The sequence below is a fragment of the Natator depressus genome, chromosome 15 (genome assembly GCF_965152275.1).
Source record: "Natator depressus isolate rNatDep1 chromosome 15, rNatDep2.hap1, whole genome shotgun sequence".
Lineage (NCBI taxonomy): Eukaryota > Metazoa > Chordata > Testudines > Cheloniidae > Natator > Natator depressus.
The window spans coordinates 14,097,661-14,109,082 of record NC_134248.1 but is presented as its reverse complement, the minus strand read 5'-3'; the positions used below and the strand labels follow the sequence as shown (position 1 = coordinate 14,109,082).

At 54.9% G+C, this 11,422-nt stretch overlaps 1 protein-coding gene across 1 annotated transcript in view; it reads left to right on the top strand.

Annotated features, from left to right (window-relative positions):
• The first annotated feature begins 246 nt into the window (after positions 1-246).
• The window catches only part of LOC141999599 (carbonic anhydrase 15-like), a 28,657-nt gene continuing 17,481 nt past the window's right edge, over positions 247-11,422 (top strand). The window contains exon 1 of the mRNA XM_074973204.1: positions 247-384. Coding sequence (XP_074829305.1) covers positions 324-384 — 61 coding nt within the window. The 5' untranslated portion in view covers positions 247-323. The remainder of the gene's footprint in view (positions 385-11,422) is intronic.

Below are 11,422 nucleotides of genomic sequence, written 5' to 3'. Positions count from 1 at the left end.
ACAGCAAGGAGCCGGGCTCTGGAAGGGGAGGCCTTGCCCGGGCTCCCTGCTTCCCCGGGGGCTTGCTGGGCTCCCCTGCGCCCGCCCCGCCCCATCGGCCCTGGGCAGCCCCGCGGGCCAGCCGGCGGCGGGGCCAGGGGGGCAGGGCCCGGGCGCGCCGGCTGCCGCCGCAGGAGGCGAGCGAGGGGTTAAGCTCAGCCCGGCTCCCGGCGCTGAATATTTAAGAGCCGCGCGCAGGCTGCAGCGCAGCCCCGGCTCCCCTCGCGCCCCGGACCGCGGAGCCGCAGAGCGCGGGGTGGCCCCGGGCAGCAGCCGGCCGGAGGATGCCGCGCCTGGCGCTAACTTTCCTGGCTCTGCCGCTGGTGCTCCGCGCCGCCCCGGGAGGTGAGCAGCCCACGGGGACCCCCCAGCGCGGCCCCCCCCCCCACAGCGAGTGGCTCCGGGGTCCGGCCCCGGCTCTCGCCGAGCAGCCGCAGCCAGGGGCGGGACCGAGCGGATCGGGCCCCGGGGGGCTGCGGCTCTCTGGCCCCCAGCGCCCTGGGCATGGCCCCGCGCGCGCGGGAGCGGGACTCTGCCCGGCGCCCCTGCCCAGCTCGCGGCTTCCAGCCTCGGCAGCTACTTGGCCTCGCTCCCCGCTCGCTGCTGCTTCTGTTTCTGCTTCCCCGGCTGGGAAAGGCCTGGGGGCCAGAGCCTGGGGCTTGGCCCCCTCTGCTCCCCTCTGGCTGTGTGTGGAAGGGGGCAGGTGGGCTGGGAGGCTTTAGAGACCGTGCCACAGAGCCGGGCTGGCTCCGTCTCCCCTCTGTCTTCGCGGGCAGGGTGGCACACGGACACCTGCATCGCCTGCCCTGCGACCTGCTTGCCAACAGCCCTGCCGGCTCAGGAGCCTTCCACCTGCTGCTCTCGGCCCCTGGATTCCCCGGCTGCTCTGTGGGCTACGAACAGCCCTGCCCCTCTGACAGCCCGAGTGCCCCAGCGTCCCCTGCCATTCGTAAAAGCCCTGAGCCGGGGAGGACAGAGACGCAGCAGCTGGGGCGAGTGGCTTGCCCTCGCGTTGATGTGCTGAGCACCAACTGGCCCAGAGACTTGCCTTGGAATTGCCGGCTGCAGCAGGTCGGTGGCACCCAGATAATTCCCATGGGGGGCTCATTTCCATAAAGCGGCGTACCCTTTGCTCTTGTCGGCACAGGTTGTTTCCTGCCAAGCCGTAGCGAGGCTGTTTCCTGCCAAGCTGTGGAGAGGCCGCGGCTGTGTCTAAGGGTTTACTGTGGCTGGATCAAGTGCACAGCCAGTGGCCAGATTCTGCTCTCCCCACCGTTGGTGTAAATTCCCGGTAACTCCACTGATGACAGTGAGGATCCAGGCCAGTTATGGAGTTCAGGGGTTTGGCTCCTTCTCATTATTAATTAGAGCTGGCTGGAAAATGTCAGCAAAAGAGTTTCAGTTGGTCTTTCATTGAAATTTCATGGAAAGATTTGTGACCTTTTTCCATGTGCTGCTCAGCTCTGCTACTGGTCATAACAACACTCAGCGGGTGCCTGGCAGTAAGAGTGGTTACGGTGCTGGCCCGGGATGCAGGAGGTCTGGGTTTAATGCTACAGGTGGCCTTGGGGGTAGATCTTCTAAAGAGCTCTGCTTCCATTTAGACACCACAAGATGCATCCAGAACTGAGTTTTCTGGTTCTCAAATCGCTGGAGACCAGGACTCCTGCCCCACCAGGTGAGGAGGCTTCCGGCGTGGACTGTGTCCTGCCAGAAGCTCCTGGTTTTCCGCCTGAAGCTCTCTTTTTTCCACGAATTGGGCGTCCTTGTGAGTGGTGCTGGCTTCACAGCTCTGGAGGCTGATTTTGCTGCACCCAAGTACCGCGTAGACAGGGGCCGGGTGAGCCTTTTGCACTGTCCCACCAATAAGCCTCACAGCTGATCTGCAGGGACCATGTCTGGTGTGAGAGGGGAGAGCTGTCTTCACGGCCCAGCCAAGCTTTGGCTTCTCAGCTGGGGATGCCAATAAGTGTCTTGGTCGGTGCTGAGGTTACACAGACCTTCCTCCACTAGGAACAACCAGGCTCCTAACTCCTTTCACTTAAGCCACTGATCAGACCCCAGCTGCTAATACCTTTTGTTTATGGAACTACTGACCTGTGGGCCCTGTGCGCTCCAGGCGAGACGAGCCGTACTCGATTGCCGAGCCTCTGAGCCATTCGGTTCAAGGTCCGCTCCTTCTTCTCTTCTTCACATATGGACGCTTTAAGTGGTACAGCAGCTGCGGTTGGCCAGTCTAGCCTGAAAATCCACAAACCTTGATGTAGAGCAGGGATGGGCAAACTACAGCCCGAGGGCCACGTCTGGCCCTTCAGACATTTTAATCTGGTCCTCGAGCTCCAGCCAGGGAGCAGGGTTGGGGGCTTGCTCGGCTCTATGCATGCGAGGTCTCCGCACAGCTCCTGGAAGCAGTGGCATGTCCCCCCTGCACCTCCTATGCGTAGGGGCAGCCAGGGGTCTCCGCACACTGCCCCTGCAGCTCCCATTGGCTGGCAACCGCGGCCAATGGGAGCTGCAGGAGTGGTGCCTGCGGATGGGGCAGCACGCAGAGCCTGTGGGCTATGCCTCTGCTTAGGAGCTGGAGTGGGGACATGCCGCTGCTCCCGGAAGCTGCTTGAGGTAAACTCCGCCCAGAGCCTGCACCCCGACCCCCTCCTGTGTCCCAACCCCCCCCCCAGCCCTGATCCCCCTCCAAACTCCTTGGTCCCAGCCTGGAGCACCTTCCTGCACCCCCAACCCCTCATCCCCAGCCCCACCCCAGAACTCTCACCCTCAGCCGAAGCCCTCACCCCCTCCCGCACCCCAACCCCCAATTTCGTGGGCATTCATGGCCTTACAATTTCCATACCCAGATGTGGCCCTTGGGCCAAAAAGTTTGCCCACCTCTGATGTAGAGCCTTTGCTCACCCACTCAGACTGCAAGATGGAGGGACCTTGCAGCCCATCATTGTGCACTGGGAAGGTTGCCTAGTGCAGGGTGGGGGGCTCAAGGGATCGGCAATGAGATTTCTTGCCCCTTACTGCCAAATGACTGGTTCCAAGCCATCCCAGGAGGTCTGTGAACGACCGGAGCCAGGAAGCTGCTCTGTAGGCCTGTGGCAATGTACGACTGACCGCTCCAGTCCAGCTCCCTGGCTGACACTTGCTCCAGTCCAGGCAACTGCCTGTTTCCTGCATTTGGCACTTCCAGTGTAAGAGCCAAGAACTGAGTGGGCATAAAGACTGAACTGCCCCTTCGGTACAGTCACTTACTGGTGGGGAATGGTGTGTGTGTGTGTGTGATGTAACACTGCTGCTACTCTGGCTGTGCCTGACTTGCACCCAATTAGACGACTTCAGAGCCCCTTGAAATTGTGCCTTCAGCACCCAGATGTGTCCTCGGTCTGTCTGGATCAGTGGCTCTTTGCACAGCACCCCTGCCGGGGGGTTCGGCCTGCTGCAGGCTCCTTGTTCCTTGCCCAAGGGATCAGCGGAAGCCCAGTGTCGCAGGATATCTGCAAACAGGGAAGCTGGCCTGCAGCACAGCTGTGCTCCAGTCAGAGCAAACTCAAGCCCCTCCAAAGCACAGGAGGTCACCCTGTCTGGATCCCGTCGGAGAACTGAAGTCACTGTTGCAGGAGCTCACAGAAGAACCTGCAAGGGCGATTGATGCTCTGCCACAGTGGGCAGCAGAAGGAACACAATGGCCTCCCATGAATGTGCCAGCTGAATCCTCGGGTGAATTGATTGGCTAGTGAGGCTTCTGGCCTAATCTGCAAATGCAAACGAACATTTTCATGCAGATGTGCAGGTTTCACCACATGCAAATGGAGATGCTTGGAAATGCTCTGAGTGAATTCCTGGAGGTAGTTTCAGGTCCAGGTCATCTGAGTGCAGTGCGCAGAAGACGTGACTAGAATTTGAGACCCCACTGTTCTAGGATCTGCTGGAAATTGAGAATCAGATGGAGTTATAGACTAGCTCAGGCTAGGACAGGTGTGGTTAGAGGGCCTGATCCAAAGTCAAAGTCACTGGAAATCTTTCCATTGACTTCAATGGGTTTTGGATCACGTCCATAGAGTGTGAATATATGTGTGTGTGGTGGGGTGCTTGGGTGGAACGAATGAATTCTTAAGAAATCGTGAGTAATAGCACAAACGTGGGTGTTTGTAGCAAAGGCAGGAGTGTGTATTGTTCAGTGCTTTGAATTCCTGACTAGACCAACCACTGTGATGAACTTGCTTTGCTGATTGAAGGTATCACAAACTGTCTACGGCCCCAAAAGCAGAAGGACTTTATCTTTTGGGTTATGGCGAGTCTTGAGACTCTCTGGCATCCCCAAGAAATGGATCAAGCTGATGAAAAACATCGACAGCAAGGTGATGAGTGTAGTGGGAGTAGACAAGAATCGGACGGAATGGCTCAGGGTGGCCGAGCAAAAAGGATGCATGTTATCACCAGATTTGTTCACCTTGGTACGGGAGGAGTCATGTTGTGTAGGAGGACAGTGGACTGTATTTTTGCAGATAATATCGACCAAGGAGGATTTACAGAGAATGGCTGACAAGGTGGATCAGAAAAGCAGCAAAACTCAGACTGAAGATCAGCACAGAGAAGACAATAATTATGGCAGCTGGAAGACACGAGGGAGAGGTAAAGATAAAACCCAGAGACAAAGAACTAGAATGAGTGGGAAAGAATGTGTGAACCTTGGAGGCGCTGAAGAATGGAAACTGTGAAGATGACATAAAAAGAAGAATTGAACTAGCTGCTACCGCATTCATAAAACTCTGACATCTGGAAGGCTAAAGATATTTCAATCAAAGCAAAAATCAGCATATATGAGACAGTTGTCCTGCCAATGCCGTTGTGTGGGTTAGAATGTAGGAGAGTGAGGAAAGCCAGCGAACGAAAGGCGCTGGCTGCGGAAGGGACTGACTGACGGGAACACTGAGAGTTTCAAGGCAGCACAAAACAAAAGATGAAGTGAGAAGAAAACAGCTAAGCAAGGAATAACCCTGTTACAGAAGAAAGATGACTGTGGGTGGTTTGGACACACGGCCTGAATTGACCCAGTAAGTGTACTATACATGGTGAGACACACTAGAGTGCAAGAAGCTAGATACAGGGGAAGGCTGAGGATGCGTTGGGTAGACGTGGGGAAAAATGACACAGAACAAAATGGTTTAAAGAGGAACAAAACTGTGAAGCTGGTACAAGACAGAATGTGGTAGAAAGACCTCATTTGGCCCCGGTGTCACTGTTGAGCTGGTGGACAGGAATGAAAGCCAAAGGCTGTTCCTAAAACAGGAGTGTGCTTTCCAAATATCACATCTAGGTCTGGGACAGATGCCCTACAAGGCTCACCTGGGCTTCTCATCCTCCCGGATGTCGGTGTGGTTGGCATGTCCCATCAGAGTGCATTGGGTGGTAGGGGCAGGACTGATACTTTTAGATAACTCAGGTGTAGTTTAGTTGGCCTGTAGCTATGACTCTTTGCTCTACCTGAGCACAGCTGGAAGAGAGAGGCACAGTCAGCCCTATAGCAGGGTGCAACATTTCAAGCTAATAGCCCTTAGAAGATATCGCATATTATTTATATTATCGTAGTGCCAGGAGCCTACTCATGGCCAGGACCCTGTTGCGCTAGGTGCTGTACAAACCCAAAACAAAAAGACAGTCCCTGCCCCAAAGAGCTCACAACCTAAGCAATGCCTGGGGGCTGAGGAAGGGTATTCTCTCCTGGCTTTCTTATACCCCTGGCACAGATACAGAAAACTTCACGTGCGCCCTGGAGTAAATGTGCAAAGCTCTCCGATACCACGATGGGGGACATAGGATAAAATGCTGAGGTAAATGGCGGGATTCACTCCCCTTTGGTCCGACACAGCCTGAGTTTGCTGAGCTTCCGGGCCATGCTGGGGGAGGCTGAGGACAGGGTGTGGAGCATCCTTTGAGATGACTGGCGACTCATGATGTATCGCCAGGCATGTCAGTGGGACTTTTGCCTGCATGAGGAAATGGGCCGTGAAAAAAACATGAAGGGCCTTTAGCTTTTCTCGGTGGGTAGAGCGGGGAGCAGAACCAATGGCAAAGGGTGGGGTGGAGCAGAGCCCGCACTGGGGCTCGGCGTGGGAGAGCCCTGGGGTGGGGCTCAGTCAGTGTGGGAGAGCCCTGGGGCGGGGCTCAGTGCGCTGTGCTTAGGGCGGGATAGCGCACAGCTCGGGGAAAGCGACAGCAGGGAGCAGAAGGGGAGAGAAGAGTTCCCTGCTCAGGGTGTTTGCGGAACCTTCAGGAGCAAATTCAGCCCTGACGTACGTGGGCCTCACGCTGCCCTTGACTCGGGCTGAGTTACAGCAGCGTCTGCCAGGGCTGAGTTTGGCCGTCAGAGCTCAGAGGAGAGAAACTTCTCCGACATACACCATGATGACCGTGTTGCCATGTGCCCTGCTCCCGCCCCCGGCTCCCGGGTGCCCCTTTCCAGGCACGTCCCGTCTCTACATACTCACCACCCCGTGGAGCCTCTCCCTCCCCATCCGCCTCCCCATGCACCCTTCCTTGTATGCCCCCCAGCATGGGACACCTTCCCTCCAGCTTCCACCCCATACAGTCTCTCCCCACACGCCTCCCATCCTGGGCGCCCACCTAGACACAATGAACCCACCTAGGCCCCTACCTAAGCATTGATGGCCTGGAAGGGCAGGATGCAGACTGGACAGTGCTCGGTCGGGCTGCTGGTGGGGGTGAGGGGAGGGGAAGAGCTGGCTCCAGTCGCTTGCCTTCTTTTGCATTCCCGCAGTGTGAAGTGCTGGACTTCCCTGGCGCGCTGGGGCCATGCTATAAATGAAGCAAGTACTGTCGGAGCAGAGATAGGGGCCAGTGGGGCACTGACCCTTGTTCATGGCTCCGGTGTGTCTTGCTGGAGACCTGAGCAATGAAGAATGTGCCAGATGGGGTTATGTGAGTGATCTCGAGGCCTTGTCATGGCGGCTGACTCCGGGCTTACAGGCAGGGGCCATGCTGTTGGCGAGGCGGGTGCTGCGTGCCCTGGTGCCCACCAGCTGAATGCCCTCTGCTCGGGCGCACCTAGGAACAATTGTTTCGCGGGGCTCAGCGCACGTCTCGGCCCTGTGTGCTCAGGTGTGGAAATACAATATGAACTGTGACGGAGGGGGATTTTGATAGCTCTTGCATCCTACGGCTGATTTAACCTTTGGGAGGGGCAGTAGCGTAGGCAGAGGGGAGTCTGGAGAAATGAATGGGTTGGGGGGGGTCAGCACAAATCTTACCTGGAAACATCAGCTGCAGGCAGGGCCGTCCCTAGGGGTCCCGGGACAACTCCCCAGCTCCGGCCCAGGCCCCGCCTCCACTCCACCCCTTCCCCAAAGCTCCCGCCCCACCTCTTTCCGGTTTCCGTGCCCTCCTCCGAGCGATGCCGGGAGCCGGCGTGGTGGGGTGGGCTGGGGCCGGGTCGCTCATTGCTGCTGGCCTCAGGACCCCTGCTAGCCCTCCAGGCTGCCCTGGACCCCGCCTCCCGAAGCTTGGGGTCCGGGGTGGTTGCCCCGATCCGTCCTAGGGACGGCACAGTTCTGGCTGCAGCCAGGGTGAGGGAGGTGACAGCCAGCTGTGTGCAGCAGGAGGTGAGTGACCCCAGTGGGCCCTGGCAATCACACCCTGCACACTTATTAGCAACAAGCCTCCTCCATCCCGTTCTGCGGGGAGAAGCTGGAGGAGCTGTTGCTTTCCCTGGTAATTTGCCTTTGCTGGGTCTGGATGGTGATACTTCGATGGGGCAGGGTGATTTACAGACTGCTCCAGAAGGTGTGTGTGAGCCTCAGGGTGCATTGGAAAGGTTTGCTCAGTGTCCCAGTGTGCAATGTTTTTCAATTTAGGTTAAAACTATGGTCTGTCTTTGAAATTCTTGGTCTTCCTGGTCCTGCTTACAGGCTAGGGGGCTCCGTAGGGAAGCGTGCAATCGAAGTCCATTCTAGAGCAAGGTGGGGTGAGTTGTGATTCTGTTTTTAGGGAGCAGCCTGTTCTAGCTCCCTCTGTTTTGGGGTTTCTGTGTGGTGGTGTTCCGAATTCTAAACAGTGTTACAGTGCACCTTACGGCAAGCGTATTTCTGTTTTTAGCAGACTTCTCTGAGTGTATGCTGTAAACATAACCCAAAGTGCAGGGGGATTAGCATCATGCACCCTCTGCTGCAGGCTAGCCTGTAGCTCTGATGGGCCCTGGCCATACAGAGTTATGGGGGCAGAGAGAGGGAGAGGACTAGTAAATAATTACCTTTACAGTTCTGCAGCACAGTGCCTTCTCTCCGAAGTGATCAAAGTGACGAATGGGTTTAGCCTCACAACCTTCTGTGGAGGTAGGGAGGGATTGTTATCCTTGTTTGACAAATGGGCAAACTGAGGCACACAGCAGGGAAGTGCCACAGGGGATCTGGCCCTGTGTTCATGACATTCAGCTTTTGGAGACGGGCTGAGGTCAGATTTGTCTCTGCGTGATTGCACAGCAAGGCAGCGTCAGAGATGGGAATAGAACCCAGGAGTCCTGACTCCCAGCACCATGTGCTAACAACTAGCCAGCACGGGCTAATGCGTGAAGGCTCAGGCTGCCACTCCACTGCTGTGTGTTGAGGAGGGGAGGAGATGGCAAATCACCGGGGGCAAGGGCAGCTGTGTCTGGGAGGGGTGGGAGGAAGCAGAGCGTGGGAGATGTTTGGTTTTGAGAAGGATCAGACTCAAAGCTCACACGGGCAGATGCAGAGGATCCAAAGGCAGGAGATCAACATTTCCCCAAACAGTTCCTTGCGCCCAAACTGAAATTCACCCCCACCTCTGGCTCAGGGGACAGAGGTCCGGGGAGCAGGAGAATGACAGAGTGCCAGAGAAGTTTCAGTGTGTCATCCCAGAGCTTTGGAAAGAAACAAATCAGCCGAAGTGACGCAGCTGGGGAAGGATCCATTGCAGCCTTGGGGACCGAGTGATAGCTGCAGTAAATTAGGAAATGATGAATACGGGGCTGCCTGCTGCCAGCTCGGCAATTTCTGAAAAGAGAACAAACAAATAATGGGTGGATTCCTAGGAGACAGTCGGGTGTATGTATGTGTGTGTGTGAGTTTAAGGGGGGCTAAGAAAAACAGCCAAGCTACCAATAACCAGGGCAAAGTGAGAAACAGAATCCCCTGATCACAAATTCCATGGGTGGTTTTGGGACAAAGACCCCAGGACTAGAGGAAGTGGCTGCGGGTGGCTCTCCTTTTCGGTGAGAAGACAAATGAAACCTGCGAAGGGGCACGCAGAGAGAAAGGAGGGAACCGGTTTGCTTTAACACTGCATCAGAAAAGGACAGCGTGGTAGGCTGGTTTCAGAGTAACAGCCGTGTTAGTCTGTATTCGCAAAAAGAAAAGGAGTACTTGTGGCACCTTAGAGACTAACCAATTTATTTGAGCATGAGCTTTCGTGAGCTACAGCTCACGAAAGCTCATGCTCAAATAAATTGGTTAGTCTCTAAGGTGCCACAAGTACTCCTTTTCCTTTTCGTGGTAGGCTGGGTGACCCTTATCTCTTGCTGTAGGAGCCTCAGGCCAGGAGGTTTATTCCCCAGTGCCAGGGTTAGAAACGGGGACTGTAGGGTCTAATGACTCCGTTACTGATTGTGAGAGCTCAGCAAGAGAGCTTTCTCCGGGGGGACACGGTACGCTGCAGCAGCCAAGGTGGTCACCTTGTTAGCCATTGAGCCGTGGCTGAGAGATGGGTGGGGTGGATTGGAGAACCTTGAGGGTCGTGTGAGCCCATCATTGCTGGATTTGAAATATGAAGGCTGGCGTGCTGTGACTGCTCCTTATTAAGTTTTAATCATGTCCATGTTACCTTGTGCTGCCCCGTCTGTTATAGCCACCTGCTGTCTCATTTTGTACTTAGTCCCTGCCCCAAAGAGCTCACAGTCTAGTGTGTGTACACACAGCACTTTGTGCAACAGGGCTCTGACTGAGGTCTCTGGGGACTACGGTAGTATATGAGTAACAACAGTAATGGGATGTTAGAGAGACCCCATGGCCCAGCTGGCATGTCACCAGCATGGGAAACAGCCCTCCTGAGCCTTCTTCACATCTCTGCCACTGACTTGCTCTATGACCTTGAGCAAGTCCATTAACTTTCTGTGCTGCCATGGAAGGTGCTTTGCTGTCTGTGGATGAGAAGCGCTAAGCGTTGTGGGAAGGAGAAAAGGGGTGTCTGGAAATGTAATGTGGAAATATGTGAAACGAGCCGGGAGGGGACTGTTGCCGAGTTTTTCATCTTGATTAAATCCAGAGTAAACACACAAAAGGGCAACAAAGGCCAGTCTGGTTAAGTGGAGATGTGAAGAATAGGACAAGCAATTATAAGGAGGTTAAAAATATAATCAATCTGCTCAGGGAGAGGATTGTAGGAGCTATAAAAATAAACAAAAGCAGGTTACAGGGATAATTAGAGGAGCAAAAGCTAATATTGAATGCTGGATTGCAGCGAAGATCTCAGCTCCTAAGAAAGGTCTCTTTAGATCTATTATTAATAGGCAGAAGATAAAAGGGAAAATTGGTCCAGTAAAAATGATGATGGGGCATTGAACACAAGTGCTAAGGAGCGGGTGGATTTTATGAGTGCTTGTTGCTGTATTTATGGGGTGGGAAGAAGACAGGGAAATGCCTGAGACAGGAAGCTGTTTATTGTAACTGGACAGGAAGCTATTGCCCCCTATTCTTCCCCCTCCAGTGTGTCCTCCCCAGCTCTCCTCCTAGCCTATCCCCTTCACCCTCTCTTCCCCCTGCCATAATCTGTCCTCCTCCCTTTGAAAGCAGCCCTCTGGCTGTCTCCCACCCTCTCTGTATGGGAGAATTCTTTACTAGCCAGAAACAGGGCATGTAAAGCCCTTGGATGCTGCCACATCCCTTTCACCTGGCATACAAGGGCTGGAGCAGGGATGAGGAGCTCAGTTCTGCCTCCCACCTTCTGTCTGTCTTGTCTACTTTGATGGTGAGCTCTTTAGGGCAGGGATCGTTCCTGACTATGGGTTTTCCTAGAGCCACTCACAATGGTGCCCTGACATCAGGTATGACATCTAGGCACTACTGTCATAATAGCGATGATGATCACTGGTAGATGATAATTAATTTCGGACGACATGTAAAATGAACTGTCCCTAAAGAACAAGTAGGGGACTAACTGGAACGTATGCAGATTGCTTACCCTGCATCACCAAACCCTGATGTGTTCAGAACTGACAGAGAGGATGATGCTGGAGAGTTGGTGGAAAACTGGAGAAAAAACATGGATAAAATGAAGCAGGAGCAATCCTGGCAATTACCAACCTGCAGATCTTCCGAGTAAAACGGCGCAACTATTATAAAGTGAGGACTAA